The sequence below is a fragment of the Coloeus monedula genome (genome assembly GCF_965178545.1).
Source record: "Coloeus monedula genome assembly, chromosome: 5".
NCBI lineage: Eukaryota > Metazoa > Chordata > Aves > Passeriformes > Corvidae > Coloeus > Coloeus monedula.
The window spans coordinates 56362347-56381343 of record NC_138785.1 but is presented as its reverse complement, the minus strand read 5'-3'; the positions used below and the strand labels follow the sequence as shown (position 1 = coordinate 56381343).

At 37.2% G+C, this 18997-nt stretch overlaps 1 protein-coding gene across 1 annotated transcript in view; it reads left to right on the top strand.

Annotated features, from left to right (window-relative positions):
- STIM2 (stromal interaction molecule 2) overlaps window positions 1–16427 on the top strand; it is a gene marked incomplete at its 5' end in the record, with an annotated part of 64906 nt that extends 48479 nt beyond the window's left edge. Inside the window, 9 exons of the mRNA XM_082282480.1 lie at window positions 5642–5753; window positions 6405–6520; window positions 7750–7927; window positions 8832–9009; window positions 9582–9749; window positions 9943–10043; window positions 10284–10522; window positions 14150–14351; window positions 15163–16427. Of these exons, the coding sequence (XP_082138606.1) occupies window positions 5642–5753; window positions 6405–6520; window positions 7750–7927; window positions 8832–9009; window positions 9582–9749; window positions 9943–10043; window positions 10284–10522; window positions 14150–14351; window positions 15163–15643 (1775 nt within the window). The 3' untranslated portion in view covers window positions 15644–16427. The remainder of the gene's footprint in view (window positions 1–5641; window positions 5754–6404; window positions 6521–7749; window positions 7928–8831; window positions 9010–9581; window positions 9750–9942; window positions 10044–10283; window positions 10523–14149; window positions 14352–15162) is intronic.
- Between the last annotated feature and the right edge of the window lie 2570 nt (window positions 16428–18997).

The window sequence follows — 18997 nt, the reverse complement described above, 5'->3', positions numbered from 1 at the left end:
ATCTTTATTCCAGTTTTCTTGAACGTAATGAGTAGGGTGAGTAAGACTCAAAAGACTTTGAGATGAAATGTCTCACCTCACTGTGTGTTCTTATAGTGGCTTTACTTGTGCATCCTCCTGAGAGAACTAAAGTTGCACCACAGGGAGACCTTGAGAATGAGACTCCCGAGCAGTGTTAACAATGGTCTGATGACTGTTAGAAAGCATGACGCCCCTCAGAAAATGAACTACTTTAATTTGATTTTAGGTAACATGGAAAATGTTACCATCCCTTCCTATATGTTTTAGGAATTTTGATTTATTTGTTTCTTATGTGCCACTAGTTTATAGCAATTTGAGAACATTAAACAAGAGGATGGAAGGTACTGTAAATGACAGTATTGGTAATTTGAGACCTTTAAGCAATCTGTTGAGGTATCTGTGTGAGAATTACAAACTCTAGTGCTCTTGACAGTATACACAGAAACATCTTCTGGATCTACTTCTGTGTAGTTTATGCTGAGTAGAATTTGCCCATTCTTTGGCATAAAGCTTGATTTATGTGAATGTTTTTCTTAAATATTTGTTGAATAGCTTAAAGGTGTTCTCTGTTTAACATATTGTGGTGCAAGACAGATAAGATTTGAGAGAAGAAAGAGAAAACATGCCATTGCTGTTTGATATTTCCATTTAGGATTAAGGAAAATAGAGGTTGCTTTTAAATAATTGATTGAGAAGGATTTTGTACACTGAGTGTAACACTGAGGATTGACTGCATTCAAAGCTCTAAAAATTGTCTAATAAAAGAAGGGGCTTGAGAATATTGCTTTTTAATATTTCTGGCACTGGGCAGGCTTTTGGTGCCCCTGCCTGGTGCAGAATCCTTAAGGCATAGTCTAGGCTGGTGCAAATTAAAGGAAGTTCAAGGCTGTTACTGTACCTGCGTGAAAGGAGTCATAGCATAGCTTGAATCAGCATCTAGCTGTTGTTGTTGCTATGTTGCCATTCAGTTTAAATTATTCCTTTGGTACAAAACGACTATAATTTAATTTCGGTTAGTTAGAATATGCTTTTTGTCACCTTTGAATATTTTTAATCTCATAATGTAATTCTACAGAGAGTGCTCTATTTAGAGGAGTGACTAGGAAATAGCATAGCTGTTTAAAATGTAGAAGACACTGCTCTCTGAAAGTCTTCTGACTTCTGTTACTGTGTGTTACTGTTCTTTAAATGTAAATGCCAGTATATGCTTGTTGTATGCTATTCCTTGACCATCTCCTCTTCTAACTAAGCAGTATTCATACATGTACTACAGACTCTTTCAGCTAGTCAAAAGTAACAAACTTAGTAGCTACTGTTCAGTTAATATCAAAGGAGCATCTTCAGTATTTTTTCTACAAGGTCCTTGAAGAGATAGTAGTTTTGAGTGTGGAAGAGGGGACAGATGAACATTTGGTTTGATGTCTGAATACCAGTCGTTGTACAATTATCTTTGAAAATTCTCTCGCTCAAAGGCACCTGCCTTCTCTTTTTGCCCCTGTAATGGGCTATGGTCATGTGAATTTGCTGTCTGAAGAGAAGGGTGTAGGTATTTAGACTCAGTAGTAAGCGGGCTGTAAGATCAGGGCCTTCAGCTGGGTAGTTCTCTGATCTGTCTCACTCAGTAGGGTTGGATGCTGCATTCTTAGTAATGTAGCACTGCCCCTTGAGACTTGATTTTGTAGCAAAGTAAAAACTGTTGTGGTCAAACCTGGAGTTCATGAATGCTTGGCTGTTGTCAGACTAATTTGAATCCTACCAAAACCTAGTTGTTACAAACCGCCTTTAAAAAAAAAAAAAAAAGTAGCTTTTTTTTTACCCTTATGGCATATTTGAGCTTTAATATATAGTATCTCCTATAGACTACCCTATAATATGAAAAAACCTTTTCCTTGCCTTGTATTTTCCTTGTGTTCCCTTCCCGCCCCCCCCCTTTAATTCTCTTTCCTTCTCTGGAAAAGAGAACGTGAACTAAGGTCTGATACATTATTTATTAGGGTAAAAAGATACAAAAATGGCTCTATATTTGCATGTGTGATCACCTGTTGTATTCTGATGTACTGCTGCTCAAGTGTTCTTGCAGCAACTGGGACTAAACTGCATACCACAAACATGTTGTGGTTGCATTGCACTCTAATCATTTGCTGTCTCAGGTTTTAAATATCTGGAGGTTGGAAATGCATGCAAGCCAGGGCTTGGCTAAGGATGAGTTACATAATGCTCCATACTGCTGATGTTACTGCTGAAGGTCCTAAAAACTAAGTTTTGAATCCTTTTGTGTGCTTGATATGGAACAGTCTTGTGTGCCTGGCCAGCCTGTTCTCAACTTTAAGCCTAATATATGGCTGTTTTTCACTCCTTGCCATGAAATACTCTTACCAAATGTAATTTGATTTCTGGAAGGAGTAGGAGGCCCTTAAGAATGTTGAGGCTGACACTGTAATGTTATTTTACTTCATGCCTCCCTGCCCTGAAGCACCATGCTACATGATAAATTTAACATGAAAAACTGATAAATAGTCTGATCTTCTAATCAGCCATTAATGTGGGTTAACAATGAGAAACTTTCATACAGGGCCAGTATAAAGCTACTTTTCCTATCTTCACCTTCTGAAAGAAACCCCCAAAAGAAGTAGTAAAAACCCCTTAGAACTCTAACTCGTGGTCTGAAGTAGAATAGCTGATGGAGGTCTAGAGACTGAGTGCTGCTCTGGGGTGTAAACACTGTGCCTTCTATACCTGCCTTCCCAAAGCATGTTGCTGACATCCTCTCTCTGAAGGTAACTCTTTGTGAAAAGAGGTGTGAGAAAGAAGGATGTTATAATTACTCTGTAATGCTATATGCATTTAACTTACAGTAATTGTGACTTGCTGCTCTGCTGTCTGAAGTACTGCTTTCTTTTTTGGTGATTAAACTAAGGGAAAATTACAACCTCAGCTAATTAGTGGGAGTTGGCACATTCTAATTGGCAGTGTTGATCAAGATGAATTTCAGCTGGACTGCTTGCCCTCCAGTACTCCTGGTGTATCTCACGCTTGCCTCGTGTCATGTTTCAGTGGACTGTAAGTGCTTCTTGTGGAGAAAGGCCAGTTTGCTTTCCAGTACTTTATGCTGTTGGAGAACAAACATGTATGTATGTCATAAAATCTTATTGGAGACAAGTCAAGTAATACTCCTCACCAACATATGGCATATGGAACGAAAAGAAACAGTCTGAATGTTTTCACTGATTGCTAGAATAGGAAAGGAAGAACAGTGTAGTTTAGAGTCTGAGTCCACCTGGAAAACTTTGGTATTTGCGGGCACTGGCACTGGACTACTGTGAACGAAGAATTAGTTTACATAATAAATCTAAATTTCTTGTGAAATATGTACATGAGCAGAGGTTCAGATCATGACATCCATAATAAGAGATGACAGTATGTATTGGTAGCTTAAATGATTGAGTGGTCAGTTAAAGGGATACAATATAAATAAAGAAGTAATTGATATTATTTTTTCATAAACGGGTAACAGTATAAGAGTACAGAAAGTATGAGTTTCAGTTCTAGTTTAGGATAGACTTTGGTTGCTTCTTTTTGCATTTTCTAATGGAGGTATCTGATACAGTGATAGATAATGATAAATGAACTGTTTTTTCCAGAATATAACTGATTTGTTTGGGAAAATTTCCTTGATAGTCTATGAAGAAAACATTGCACCAGTCTAAGCAGTACAACAGATATGATTTGCTCTATGGTAAACCACTTAAATGTGTACCTCATTTCTTTCAGGATAATATGTTTAAAATTACTACTGGATTATAAAAACCTATAAATTTATGTAGAATTTGACAGTGTCTAGAAAATTCTTCCAGCAGTAGAAGTGAAAAGTCTCAATGGTATTTTTAACCCTTCCTGCACAACTTATAAACGCAGTGAATTGTGTGGCTTCTGAAATTGAGTGTTCTGTACTGTCAGTGATAGTCTGTAGGGTGTAGTGGCTATTTTAGGTGGTTTTTTCACATGTCACATCAAAGCAACACTTTTACTTTGAATCAGTCTATGAACATATTTCTAGAATGCAGTTAAGGTGATATTTTTCTGGATGATTTTACCACTCTTGAGACTTGTAATGACCAGTCACATGACTTTGAATAATTTGTAAATCTAATTGCTTATTATTCACAAAACAGTTAAGAATCTTGGCAATGGGAAACCTATCTGTTTATAAATAGAGCCCAGATATTTTGCATAAAATCTTGGAGTAATATGACAAAACCAAGTCTGTTTCAAATCAATACCTGACTGCGGCTCACAAGGAGAGAAAGAAACGGGACAGCATACTGGGAAGGTTCTGTAGGCATTCATATGGTTAGATAAAAAGAGGTTTGTACTGTGAGTTTGCTTCTTGAAGCTACAAGTGAGTCTGTGGAATGTGTTCTGTCTCTGCCTATATGAAGTGATAATAATCTGAAATGTTTAAACTTATTTTTCAGCTGTGCTAGTGTAGACAAGAGACGTAGAAGTCCTTATTTCAGTTACAGTGTGAACTGAAATATGAATTTGAACTCATAAAAATTTCCACTGCCTGCAGCTTTACCTGTCAAGCTTTCAGCAGCGCTTTCTAAAGGATTATTGTCAAAATTTACCACTGAGAATGTGTCCTAGTGATAAGGTTTCTGCAGAAATCTCTGCCCAGCACTGTCACATGCAAGTAGTTCTAGATAGAGAAATGTTTAAAAAAAAAAAAGTTTTTCATGTGAATACATGTCTGACCAGAAGGAGACTGTCCCTGTTTCTTTCATATACAGACAGACTTTTGCAGACTCATAAATGCAGTGAACAATTTCCCTGCTGTAAACTGTAGCAGCTGGTCTGTAAGGGCCAGAAATGTGATTTTTTTTTCCCCCAATATCTGTGGGTAGCATTTTCTTACCACATCTGTAGCTATGAATGTTTATGTAGTGTTGCTATTATTAAGGAAAATTGTTAATTATTCTCTACATATTAAGTAATTTTTCTTAGTCTCGAAATATTTTTGCATATAATTCCACTTTTCTTGGGTGTGTTTGAGAGATATTTAATAGTTTTCCTGTTAAATTTTTTCTGTCTTTTGGTGTTTTCTTTCAGTCTCCTCTCTCCTTCTCTTGTTGGCTCCCATTTTGTGGTTAGTAGGTATAAGCCTCTAAGAAAATTCTTGTCAAAACAAGTTTTAAGGCATCATCCTGGGAAAGATCTTGGTACATTGCCTCAAATGGTTACAGCATCAGCTGATGTGCGTTTAGTTCTGCAAGGGTAGCAAGAACAAAGGAGTTGAGGCTGGAATCTGTTTAAGTAGATGAAAGTCACATGATGCTGTCCTGATTTGAACTAAAGCAAAAGACTAAATTGTTCTGTGAAAGTTTTAATAAAGAAATACTTCTATTGGTTCCGTGCTTGTTTGTGTATAGTTTGCCTAAGCTTTCACAGGGGAGCATGTAATGAAAAAGGCAAAATGCCAGAAACACCTTGGTAATACTAATTTTTCTGGAATTATATTTGGCTAAACTCTCTTGGTTATTGTAACCTGCTTTTCTACTGCTTGTCTTCTAAGCTGTTGATTTGTAAAGAAAACTTTAAGGTCACTGAATTTTTCTTTCAGTTCATAACTGGACTCAAGAGGACACTCTTCAGTGGCTGTCAGAATTTGTTGAATTGCCTCAATATGAAAAGAATTTTAGAGACAGCAATGTCAATGGAACAACACTTCCCAGGTGAATGTATCTTCTGGATTAGTTTCAAATAATTCCCCATAGGTTGCTGCATTAGTCTGTATGGTAGAGACAGCTATGTGAACCTAAAGTCTAACATGATATGGTCAAATGCAAGAAAAGAGAAGTGTCCTGGTGGTTTTGAAGAGGTGGCTGCATTTTTTTTCTGCCAGAATATTTCAAAATAAAACTTTCATAAAAGTTTTGTTTCTTTCTGTGGAAGCTCTTACCAAAGGTCACATAATTCTGTGTGCTAGCAAACTTCCTTTTGAACATCTTCCGGTCTATTGTATGGGTATATATAACAATGTAACTGTAGAATACCTTTCCTGGTGCATAAATACCACACCTGAGTACTGTGTGTGTTTAGGAGTTGGTGTCATGAGTCTGTAAACATGCATTTAACTATGCTACATGGATTTATTTCATTATTTTTTCCAGAAAGAAAAGAATGGGTAAATGCTTTTGTTTTTTTCTTTTGTCACATGCCGATATGCATTTATATAGCGTTGCTGTTGCATTGTATTTCTCACTCTTAATTGCACAGCTGTAATCTATATAACTGTGGAAAATGCTACTGATGTCTTTTTTTATGCATAGACTGATTTTGAATGTATTTATGGAATAGGTAACGTTTTGTGTTATCATTAACAGGATAGCAGTAAATGAACATGCTTTCATGATCTCTCACTTGAAAATAATTGACCGGAGCCATAGACAGAAGCTTCAGCTTAAAGCCTTGGATGTTGTTTTATTTGGACCTCTCACCCGTTAGTAACTTTTGGAGTTTTTTTTCTTATCTCTTTATTGTAAGAATTCAACAGAGCATGTTTTCCATGACACTTGATACTGTAGATAGGACAGCTTATCTATTTTGTGGATATGCTGATGGATTGCTTGGCATGCATTGTGTAACTCTGCAATGAATTACAAAAGGTTATTTAGATGCTGTGACCAGGACAAAGGTTCACTGCTGTGTGTAAGATCATGTAGAAATTTTAGTTTAACCCCACTTGATAGATGGATGTTCGCTTTTGTGTCACAAGAAGTTTCCTCTAAATATTTTTGACTGTTTAAATTACATTTATAGCTAAGGTTACATTCACTTCTCAATTAGTTTGGACAGTACAGCTGGGATGCTGAAATGAGAGGGGATGACCTTCCCTAAGAAAAGAAAAGGAGATGGTGATGCAAATCCAACATCTTAAGTTTAAGTGCAGTTAAATTTAATGCAGGAGCTCCACATCTGACCCATTTTACCATATGCAGCCATGTCCATACCACATCACCAGTGCTCTGCAGTGCTCTGCATGCTTGCTTGTACACAGTTACAGCTCTGCTCTGGTACTGTGCATGTCAGGGGTTTCTGAACTAGTCAGGCCAGATCTGAGCTGGGGATTTTTAGGGGGGAAAAAGAAGCACTTTGTATTAAACCTTTAATACTCAGAGAAGCTGTCTTTACAAAGGTGCAAGTGACTATAAATGTTGTACAAACAAAGATGTGTTGTGTGAATCTTGGATACAACAATTTGGCAATCCAACTTTTACAAAGTGCTGCTGTTACCATTTTAAAATGTATTTTATTTTCTCCAAGTGCATTTTTAACTCAGCATAGGGTATTTAAGAGGGTGCAAACTGGGGAGAACTTGCTCAAATATAATCAAAGCTCCTACTGGCCTGATAAAATGCAATTGTGGAACTCTATTTTAACTTTAAAAAAAGATACAGAGTATGAACTGCAAAGGGGTTTAGTAAGCTTTTCTCAATCTAATGAATGTTTTAGTACAGATTAAGTATTAGAGCAGAGCTGGTTATGTTGTATGGAAGATGCTGTGGAATACATTTGGAAGGTAGTTGTTAGAGGTGGTTTGAGGTAAATGAGCTAGAATTCTGTTTAGCATCAGGTTCTGTCACCTTTAGGCTGGGGAGAGGGGGGGAAGGCCTTAGTCTGTTGTCTGTATCGATGAACTAGTTAATGATGGTGTTGTTCTCTGCACAGGTCCCCCTCACAACTGGATGAAGGATTTTATATTAACAGTTTCTATAGTTATTGGTTTTGGAGGCTGCTGGTTTGCATACACACAGAACAGAACCTCAAGAGAACATATCACAAAAATGATGAAGGACTTAGAAAGTCTCCAAACAGCAGAGCAAAGTCTTCTTGACTTGCAGGAAAGGTATAAAACCTAAAAGAAAAAAAAAAAGTTGTCCTTTTGTTTTGAGGTTAAACACAAATGCAGATCCTTTGCAGTTCTAATTTTTTTGCATTAACTGCCTTTGGATTTTGCCCATCTTCCCTTTGCATGGAAATTGTGATTTCAGTGGTACTGGTTTCTTGGGTAGACATTGCTCTTGTACATTTTAGCGGACAATACAAACTTGTGGATGAAGGTAGAGAATAGAGGCTCAATCTTTTTTCTTACAGATTTACAAGTATGTATGGTTATTTTCATATAATTACAGTTTATTTTGAATAGTTGCATTCATGGGAATGAGAACATTTCTTTTTAAGCTCTTAAGATTGAAACACACCCGACTGATTAGTTTCTATTGCTTATATAGCAGCATGAGAGTTGATAAACTGTGGTGCACTTCTAACTCAGTTGTCTGTAGAGATTTGTATTTTGATGCTACACTTTTAATGATGGTTCACTTAAAAGTTTGGGTGTTTTGCCTGGCATGGATTTCACGCTGTGTGATGTAATTGCTGCTGATCCATGAAGCTTGCAGAGTCTTTATTATCACAGAGTGGTTGAGGTTGGAAGAGACTTCTGGAGTTCATCTTGTCCATCCCCTCCTGCTCAAGCAGGATCATCTAGAGCAGGTTGCCTAGGACCATGTGCAGGTGGCTTCTGAATATGTCCAAGAATGGAGACTCTACCATCTCTCTGGGCAACCTGTGCCACTGCTCAGTCACTCTCATGGTGAAAGTGTTTCCTGATGTTCAGATGGAACCTCATGTGCTTTGGTTTGTGCCCATAGCCTCTTGCCCTGTTGCTGGATGCATTTTGTTATCCTGAGGACTGCAACTTTTAACAAATATGCTGTGTATTTTCTCATATTTTTTGTTCAATTGTGAAGGCTTGAGAAGGCACAAGAAGAGAATAGAAACGTTGCTGTTGAAAAGCAAAATCTGGAGCGCAAAATGATGGATGAGATCAATGATGCAAAACGTGAAGCTCATCGCCTAAGGGAATTGAGAGAGGGAGCTGAATGTGAACTGAGCAGGCTCAAATATGCAGAGGAAGAGTTAGTACAGGTATCTGCCAGCTGTTTATAATTTTAGCGTTGACTTTAAATCAGTCCTAGTTTTATTACGTCCACAGGAGTGTTTAAAGCATATTCTCCAAATGCTAGATTTGAATGGAAACAGTCTAAGAGTGCTTAGTGATTGTCTGTCAATCATGCCGTTATCTAGTAAAATAATCCTGAAGCTATTAGAAGCTGTAAACTTTGTATATTAGCTTATCATAATGTTTTTGGATTCACTGAACAAAAATATATACAAAAGCTTTATCTTTTTATCAGAAGAGAGAGTAGCTTTGTCTCATCTGAATGGCAATAAATTTGGATTATTGTGCTAAAAAAATTACCATCTTACAAAAATATTTAAACTTTGAATTAGGAACTGTATATCATTGGAAAAAGTATGGAAGGTCATATGCTAGATTTCAGAGATGCCAGATCTGCCTACCTGACAACAATTGGCACACACCAAAACTCTGTCAAGCTCTGTCAAGTATGTTGCTGTGGGGTATAAAGGTACTTATAATTCACCTCTCAGTTCTAATGATACTTTTGGTGACACTTTTATTTCTTCTTGGTTGCTAGGTTCGTATGGCTTTAAAAAAGGCTGAGAAGGAGTTTGAGTTGAGAAGTAATTGGTCTGTTCCTGAAGCTTTGCAGAAGTGGCTTCAGTTAACACATGAAGTTGAAGTACAGTATTACAATATCAAAAGACAGCATGCAGAAATGCAACTAGCAATTGCTAAAGATGAGGTAATAAATGATTCTTCAGCTACTTAAAAGATTTTTCTGATCTGTTGCTAGAGATATGAAATAGTAAACACGAAGCAGATAAGCATTTGTGTTTTTTTCTTCTCTCAATTGTTGTTGTTACCTGTCAATATTGCTAATGTTTTGTCATGTCTTAAGTATGCTACTAGTTTTACACATTTCACTTGCTTTTTAGGCAGAAAAGATAAAAAAGAAGAGAAGCACTGTATTTGGAACGTTACATGTTGCACACAGCTCCTCCCTGGATGAAGTGGACCATAAAATTCTTGAAGCAAAGTAAGAGGGTTACCAGGACTGGATGCATGTTCTTTTGTGATTATTTGTTCCCAGAACAAGGGCATTTTTGAGAGTTATGGAACTGAGTAGTTTTGCACTTTAAGTAATGCAGTTGAAAAAATAATAAAATGTGAATATTTCAAGAGCTGTAATGGATCTTCTGGTATGCTGGAAAGAATGTGTTGCTTTGCTTTATCATTAAGAACAGTGTATATAATTTTAATGTGTGCCTTTCTTCAGGAAAGCACTCTCTGAGCTGACGACATGTTTGCGAGAGCGTCTTTATCGATGGCAACAGATTGAGAAGATTTGCGGGTTTCAAATTGCACACAATTCTGGGCTACCAAGCTTGACCTCCTCTCTCTACTCTGATCACAGCTGGGTAGTTATGCCTCGAGTTTCCATTCCTCCCTACCCAATTGCAGGGGGAGTTGATGACTTAGATGAAGACACTCCTCCAATAGTTTCACAGTTTCATGGTAAGTGATGAGCTCAGTAAAAAGAAAGGGGAAAAGTTGTGGGGACATGGGATTTTCAGGTCAGGTGGGTGGGAGAAGAGTACTAAAATCAAATACAATTAGATCAAAGTCAAAAGGACCAAAATTAGGTAGCATTTCAAATACTAGATCTAGTGGGACTTACATTGAAAACTGGGTTTTGCAATACAGATAACAAAATAAAGGCTTTTGCTTTATGTTTCGGTGGGAGAGTGGGGCAAATTCAGCTAAGGTTTTGATAGTGCTTGTCAACCTTGGATTGCTACTTAGACAAAAGTTTGTAATGAATAATGCTGAGTTTCTGTTAGCACATTTGTTCTTTCAGATGGAAGGGATGAATTTAGTCCAGGGTCCCTTGATCTACGAGGAAGATCACATCCTTTGGGAGGCCCCATGCTACATAGCCTTGCGAACATTCTTTAGCAGTTGGAACAAAATCCCGTTGTTTTTCAAGGGAAGCTTTCAGGCAGAATGTTTGTGTTTGTATACAGTGGGTTGTTTGAGTGTCAGGCAGAGAGGCCGAGTTCTGGAGGGAGGGAAATCCAGCTTTGGCTAAACTATGATCAGAAGATATACACTGGGGATTCAGACCACCCTTATATCATGAGTCATTGTGTCAGAACAAGAGCCTGTTTCATGGCAGTTGTGATTAACTGGGCTCTAGAGGCAAATCAAAAAGATGAGCTCCCATGCAGCTATTCAAACAAGCTGTTTCAAGCTGAGGAATGAGTAGGAAGGAAAACTGTCATATGGATACATTTTTCTTCCAGGGCTGGGAATCTCAGAAGAAATTCAAACTGTATTTTAAAATAGCATAAGGTCGCCACTTTGCTGGCTTCGCTTTGTGTGCCTTGGGCATTTGTTTTTCTTCTAAATGTACCAACCTTTTTTCTTCAGACCATGCTGAAAAGTTCATTAATCCTCTTGCAACACTATTAACTGCAAGTTCTGATCACTTTTAAGGAATGCTGTTTCTCTAGTCATCTTCAGTGCAACGACTTTGATTTAAACCCTAGCAACAAATTTATTTGAGACCCGATAAAATATGGATGCCTGGAGTTAAGCTTCCAATTCTATATAGAGAAACCTGTGGTCTGACTTCAAAATGAAGAGCTCCATTTATTGTCATGATTTTCCAGATGGTCTAAAATGACAACACTTGGATATGTGTAAAAGACTTCAGACTTGTGGTTTTTTTAGTCACTCTTCTCATTTAGCTCTTGCTTAGAAGTGAATCCAGAGAAGGGCGTGCAGTTGAATCAAAGGAGCTACAATTAGAAAAGGACTGTACGGTTTGTAAGAGCATAGGTAGATGAAACTTTACTGTGTGCTTTTGCAGTTATTGTTTAATTTTTTTGACTAAAGATCAGTTCATTTGCAAGTATTTCTTTCTCAGTGATGAAAGGAATCTGAATCTTAGTAACACTACAAAAATTTTAATTTTTTTTTCCTTTTTTTTCTTTCTGAATTTTGGTAAGGCACAAGAACCTGATGTTGTCAAAGTTATCACATGAAGGAAGTAGCTTGCCCTTAATTTACTAGCTTTTAAAATTTCTGTTCAGTAAATAAAACAGGGAAACACTTGGGAGTGGGGAAGGAGAGGAAAAATATGCTAAATGGTCTGTTGTTGAAACTACTTTTGGGGAGTCAAATTATTGCAGGTTAGTTCGGTAACTGCTGAATTATTCCCATCCTTTAGACAAAAATAACAAATGCACATGAGAAAGGACAGAGGCAAAATAGCTTGTCTTGGTCATGAGGCTTCAGGCAAAAAGCAGTGTGCAGGAGGTCACTTAAGAATGGGGCTATTTCAGTCACTGGATCTAAAGTGGACTGGGCTACTACGTTGCCCCAGCATCCTTTGGACTCATAAGATTGACAAAATTTGAAGTCTGTTGGACAGGCTTCTTTGTGCCAGAGCAATTGGGTTGATAGGCTAATATGGTGTCAAGTAATAGAGCTGTTTGATCAGTCTCAAGCTGGAGAACAAAAACGGATTAAGAAATAGTGCCCAACACTGGAACAAAATCCTTACAGCAGGAAGATGATAGTGAAACTTCTGCTTTTTCATTGACTGATTAGGATTCAGCTGGTTCCTTGGTTTAGTGAGTTTCATGTGTACTAGAAAATTCCACATGTTAAATTGTCATAGCTGAATTCTTCAAATTCCTGTGTATATACACCTACAAAGAATCAAAATGCTTGTTACTTCTCTCAAAATTCACTGATGGTGCAATCTTGGTTTTTGGGTTTTTTTTTATACCAGCAAGTAGGATGGCATCTGATTTACCTGGACTGTAGCACAAATTTCCTAAAGATATCCTTAGTCTCTTACCTCAGTTCACATTTGTTCTTTGAGGAATGTTTTTTGTAATGACACGAGATGATTTCTGAGCTCCCAATATGCTTTTAAGGTCAGTAGGGAATTTATCAAAAGTAAAATTAGAAGTTTGAGTTACATGGCAACTCTTATGTTGAGACTTGCAAACCTTTCTTTTCTGCTCAGGAGTGGATGTAAATCTCTGTGTTGGCAAAGGTGCAGTTACTTCTTGTTTTGTGAAAGTTGTGATTTCCTGTGCTAAAAGAGAGTGGACAACTTGTCCTTTTCTGAGATTCCAGGAAGGGAAACTGTAACTTATCTGATGATAAACTGGCATTGCAAAAAATGAAATGTATTTTGTCAGGCTAGACATCCTCATCTACAAAAATAATTGAAAGGATTTTTAGCATGTTGTGTTTGTCAAACAATTTTGAACAGCAGTAAGAGTCTGGTGTGTCTTACATAAGCAGTGATGCATTCTGTGGGACACTTTGAGGAGGGGTATGAAATATCCTGAGACTTGTAACAGCTAGCCTGAAAACAGGTCTGTAGATATATTTCTGTACAAGTATCCCTGCCTAATAATCTTTTGAAGAAGGAATTGAGTTAGGAATGTTTATCACTTCCTGTTGGGTACTTTGCTGATGAAGTCTTGTGTGGATGTCTCCACCCATTCTTAGTATTTTTGCTTCCAGAAATTCAGTTAGCCTGGCAAGAGAAAATTTTATCTAAAAGGAAGTTCTTGAGCTTAAAATGAGGTTGAATTATATATTTCCTATCATGTTACATAAATGAAATTGGTCTTGTCTAACCTACTTTTCAACTAGTGCAGTGTGTTTCAGTGGGCTGTTTGGTTAGTCATACCCTACATTGCAAAAATTTTACATTTTCTTCTAAGCTCCAAATCACCACACAAGTAAAATACAGGACATTGTGTAACATACTAATTTTAGCACTACTATTTTTAGTTTAGAAAGGGTTGGGAGTTTCAGTAGAATCTTTCTCTTTGTTCTCAAGAGAGCATAGTGAGCCAGAGCTTTGGTGTACTTGGTCAGGGTAGTATTTGGCAGGCACAAAATCTCTGCAGTTGCATCTTGATTAGCTGCTTCATCTAACTGTGGAATGTATGAGGTGTGCCAGTCTTTCTTCCTCTGAAACAGTCAAGCAATGTCAAAGTTGTTTAAAAGTTGCTGTCACTGAAGCAGATACCTGCTACTTAGTCTTCAGAGTAGATACTGTTAACATCAATGTCACTTGGAGGGTTTTGGTTTGCTTTTTCTCTGCCTCAGGGTCCATTGTAAAACCTCCCAGCACACTGGCAAGAAGCAGTAGCTTGTGTAGATCAAGACGCAATGTTGTGCCATCATCTCCACAGTCTCAGCACGCTTTGCACTCCCCTGACCCTGACATCCTTTCTGTGTCGAGCTGCCCAGCTCTTTATCGAACTGAAGAGGAGGAGGAAGCCATTTACTTCTCTGCTGATAAACAATGGTACGGAGACTAGCAAACAGCACTTGGAACTCTTGATAGGATTATTGAGACTAACAGTTTAGAATTAGAGGTTAAACCAAACCAAAAGTTAAAGTAATCTATAGGATAATATAAATTAATATAGTCTACATGGAACACAGAGTTCTTGTCTGGTATGTGTATGTAAATAGCTAGCATGTCATATACAGTTAAGTAATGTTACAATCCAGGGTGCACTGAACTAACCCTGATTCTCCATTACAATATGTTACTGGCTTTTACATCTGAAACTAGGATCAAAAGCAATGTCAGCTACTGGGCGAAGAGGAGATGGATGGTAACACAATTCTTACAGCATGTTGAGCGTGTACCTACTCTTGTTACATGGCCTCATAGGAAAAGGTTAAATTCCTTTTGGAAGGAGCAAATGAGCTTGTTGAAAGGTAGGGACACTTGTCCTGAAGAAACTTTTTGTATATGATAGGCTTAAATCTCCTTCTTTCGTTTCATAATTTTTCTGACTTCACGTGCCAGAAAGATAGTTTTTTTTCTTTGAAGTGATATACAAATGACTGATTCTGGGCAGATGCTGCTGCCCACAAAAGCAAGATTGCACAAACTAATTCCCTTAAGTTTAGATAATAAAATGATGTAATGCAAGTTGTAACTTAAAATGTTTAACTTAATTTTTTTTTTGTTTAATTAACTACTAAGGAAAAGTGTGGGTGGTGCTTTTAGACTAATGTTATTGATTCTAAATTAATTTCCTTTTTAACTGCATGAAGGAAATTGTAGTTTCATTATATTTTCTCTTCTCTCTGCTCTGACTCAGGGAAGTACAGGAAACAGGTTCGGAATGTGACTCCTTAAATTCATCCATTGGAAGAAAACAGTCTCCTCCAGCAAGTCTTGAGATGTACCAGACAATTTCTCCTCAGAAAGTATCGCCAGAAGAATTCTCACTTGAGGAATCATCTACGGGAGACTCCTCTTCTCTAACTGCAGATATTTCTAGGGGCTCTCCTGACTGTGTAGGCATGGCAGAAACTAAGAGCATGATCTTTAGTCCTGCAAGCAAAGTTTATAATGGAATCCTGGAGAAGTCTTGCAGCATGAACCAGCTTTCAGCTGGGATCCCAGTCCCAAAGCCTCGTCACACCTCATGTTCTTCAACCGGCAGTGATAGTAAACCCAGCCATGAAGCTGCTTCTGTCCCTAGGATAAGCAGCATCCCACAGGACCTCTACCAGAATGGTGAAAAAAGTAAAAAGCCATCAAAAATAAAAAACCTCTTTAAGAAGAAGTGTAAGTGAGGTGGGCAGAAGAAAACCTATAGTAATGTTATAAGAACTCTATTTTTTAGATCTTTAGGAATGTAATTCCATTTGAGCATTCCAGACTGGATGCCCTAATGGAATACTCTGTAGGTCACCTATATTTAATGACTGTACTGTCAACGGTCGTGCCAGCTGTCAATGAGAAATCATTAAAAAGTTCAGACAGTTTACATAAATTTCTGCCTATTTATTTCTTTATTTTTTTAGTTTGTCTTTTTCAGGTTTGTTTCTTTTTTTTTTTTTTAATTAGTTTTGTTGGGCTTTTTTAAGTTTATCCATAAACCATTTTTAAGCCACTTTGGACTCCTAAGCTTTAATGGACTAGTAAGCCTTCCTGGGCTTGCCAAAGTTTCTTGTTTACTGGAGCATCTTCCTATCTTTCCATAGAACTAGGACATTTATCTACTGGACTTTAACATAAATAAAAGAAGTAGAACTAAATGAATTGCACTACTGTTTTACAGACTGGAACAGTCTCTGCAAGTGAAACTGAAAGACTTGTATTTGACTGAGAAGATGAATCTTTTCACTTTTAGATCTTTTGGGGTTTTTAAGTAGAATTTAGCATTTCTAATTGACTTGATTTCTGGAAATGGAAATGTCATGCTTTTATTATGGGAAGCTTTGTTAGATGCATTTATTATTAGAATGGTTCAAGTCCTGCTGTAAAGATCATTTTTTTCCCAGGACTTTCACTGTGATTTTAATTCACTGCAGGCTGTATGACAAACAGAAAAAAAAAAAAAAGAAAAACACAAAAAAAAAGAAAAACCAGTAATTTACCAAGAGAACAGGCTCTTGATTCCTTATGCAAGATGGTTGTGAAACTCTACTGAAGACTGAAAAAAATTCACCCTTTCAAAATGAGGAGGGGGAATAGTAGCTTTTGTTTACAGATCGACAGATAATGGACATTTGGGTTGTGAAAGTTTGTACTGTGGTAAAGATAATAAATTGGAAACATTGTGCTTGGGAATGTTCCAATTTTAGCTGATGCTTGTTTCAGACATGTTTCAGAGGTCCTGTTAATTGAAAGGTGTCGTAGGCTACATTGCTTATGCTTACTGCTGTGTATAAGTTATATTTTTTGAATTAGCTATTATTGTCTTAATGTCCTCCTTTTGTAAGATTTCATACACTTTATTTTTGTATAGTTTGAAGATTTAGCTGTTCAGAGATGTCTGAAGTAAATGGTATAATTTTATAATGCATACTGTTATACTAACTCATAATTTTAGATATAAAGATAGATATAAAGGTGAGATGACATACTTCAGATAAAAGCAATTTTTGTGAAGCTTTTATAGGGAAAGATGAAATTACTGTGAGGTAACAAGAAAGCTTTCTTAGGGTAGCAGTAGCTAGTTCATCAAACACATCTTTTTATTTTTTTTTAAACAGTTGGAGAAAAGAAATGTACTGCTTAAGCAACAGTGCCTTTTATTCAGTTTGAAAATGTTAATACCGAGCAGGAGTTTCTTCTGAGGTACATTCCAAAGAAATATTTCCTGCTCTAGTCAACACAAGCAATTTACCCAGTGATGACTAAGCAGTCTCAGATCTTCCATAGGGGTGTTCTAGTTGCCTCAGTAGCAGGTGCCACTGCCAGGGACTTGTGATTAGGAGCTCACTTCTTGCCAATATGTCTGTGATGTACTGTATGAAAGAATTATTTCACTGACTGCCTAAATTTTTTCTAGTAAGGAGCCTTCAAAGCCTGTAGCTAATTGAAATCAAGTGATAAGTGTCTTTTCTATAATTTTCTATTTAGATTCTACTGTACATACCCAATGTGTTAGTTCTCTCCTCAAGAAGTGGTGGTGATTTTAACAGCAGATTTGCTGTGGTTAGTGACATGGTTGAAAGAGAAGGGTTATAAAATCGGGTGGAGACCTTACGTGTGCAAGTACTTTAAATGTCCTGGTACATTGGTTAATTCCTTAAGAGAACAGAAGTAATCCAAAGTTTTATTGTCTAACAGAGACTGATTGTAGGCCATCTATGCAGAAAAGCATGGGACAAATCAACTGTTTGATAAAGTCTGGAGAAGAAAAAATTGTTGGAATAGAAAATAATGAGAACATAATATTGTTCCATTATTCTCTGAATCATCAGATTGAACAGCTGTAGCTGTAGTAATCAAAATGGTCTCTTTGAACGAAGATTGTACACTCAGTACGTGGCAGACAACAAAAAGCAGCGATGAAAAAAGACTTATGCTGAAGAACGACCTCAATGCTGAGCCTTCAAGAGCTGTGGTTTAAAGCCTGATGAAGTACTTGAACATCTACAAAGGGAACAATTACTTTTATGCTAGTAGGGAACTTATTGTGCCTCCCAAACAATGTGGAGAAGACTACTACCAGAAAAATCTTGATGCACTTGAAGGCTAGAGCAATAATTGAGTTTAAAATAAGATCTGGGGCTGGATAGTAGATCTTGGTGTGAGATTTGAGTAACTGTGTCTCTTTCATTACCAAAAAAGGTGAAGTGGCATATTGGTACTGGAGAGTAAATATTTACACATGGAAAAAAATCTGGTACTGAGGAGTGGGAGGGCAGCACTTCTTAATTCTGATATCAAAATTGGGCAAACTCAAATGCTGAGAAGCCAAAACAGACAAATTCAGTTTTCTGTAGTAAGTATAACTAAAAAGTGAAATAGAGGAGCTATTGGACTCTTCACTGGCTGAGAGTTAAAGTGTTTAATATCTTTTTTTAAAAAAAATTTAACTATTTTCTGGAAGTAGTATTTCATGATGTTGTACAAACAAATCAGATGAAATTATCATAGTGATCGATTTTGTCTTCAAAATGACAAACCTTTGGAGCACAGACAACTCTCAACAGTCAGTGTATCACCAGCTGTCCTGTAACTTTATAGCTGCTTCATAATAAGTGTTAGAGAACTAAAAGCTTAAATTAATACAATCAGAAGTGGTGAGTATTACATGTTGGAGCACAAACTAATTTTGAGATTATTTATTATTATTTTGATAGGCCACTTGCATTTCTTGCCATTTAAATTTGTCCACAGTGTAAGTGGCTTCCACTGCTCCTACTGCAGCTACTGCGGAAATTCCTGTCTTCAAATAGTTCGAGTCATTTTACTGAGGGATGTTCAGAGCACTGGCCCTAAGGTAGATCTTCACTGGCAGTTATCAAATCCAGTCTTAGTGTTGAAGTACCTGGCACATATCCACACCTAAGAAGTGACACAATTTGCCTCAAAAGGTTCTCTGTTCCGTTTCCATTTGCTAACAGCGTAACTTGAACTTGCTGGCAGTGAGTGAGTCCAGCCAGCATTCCAACCACGAGGATTCACAGGAC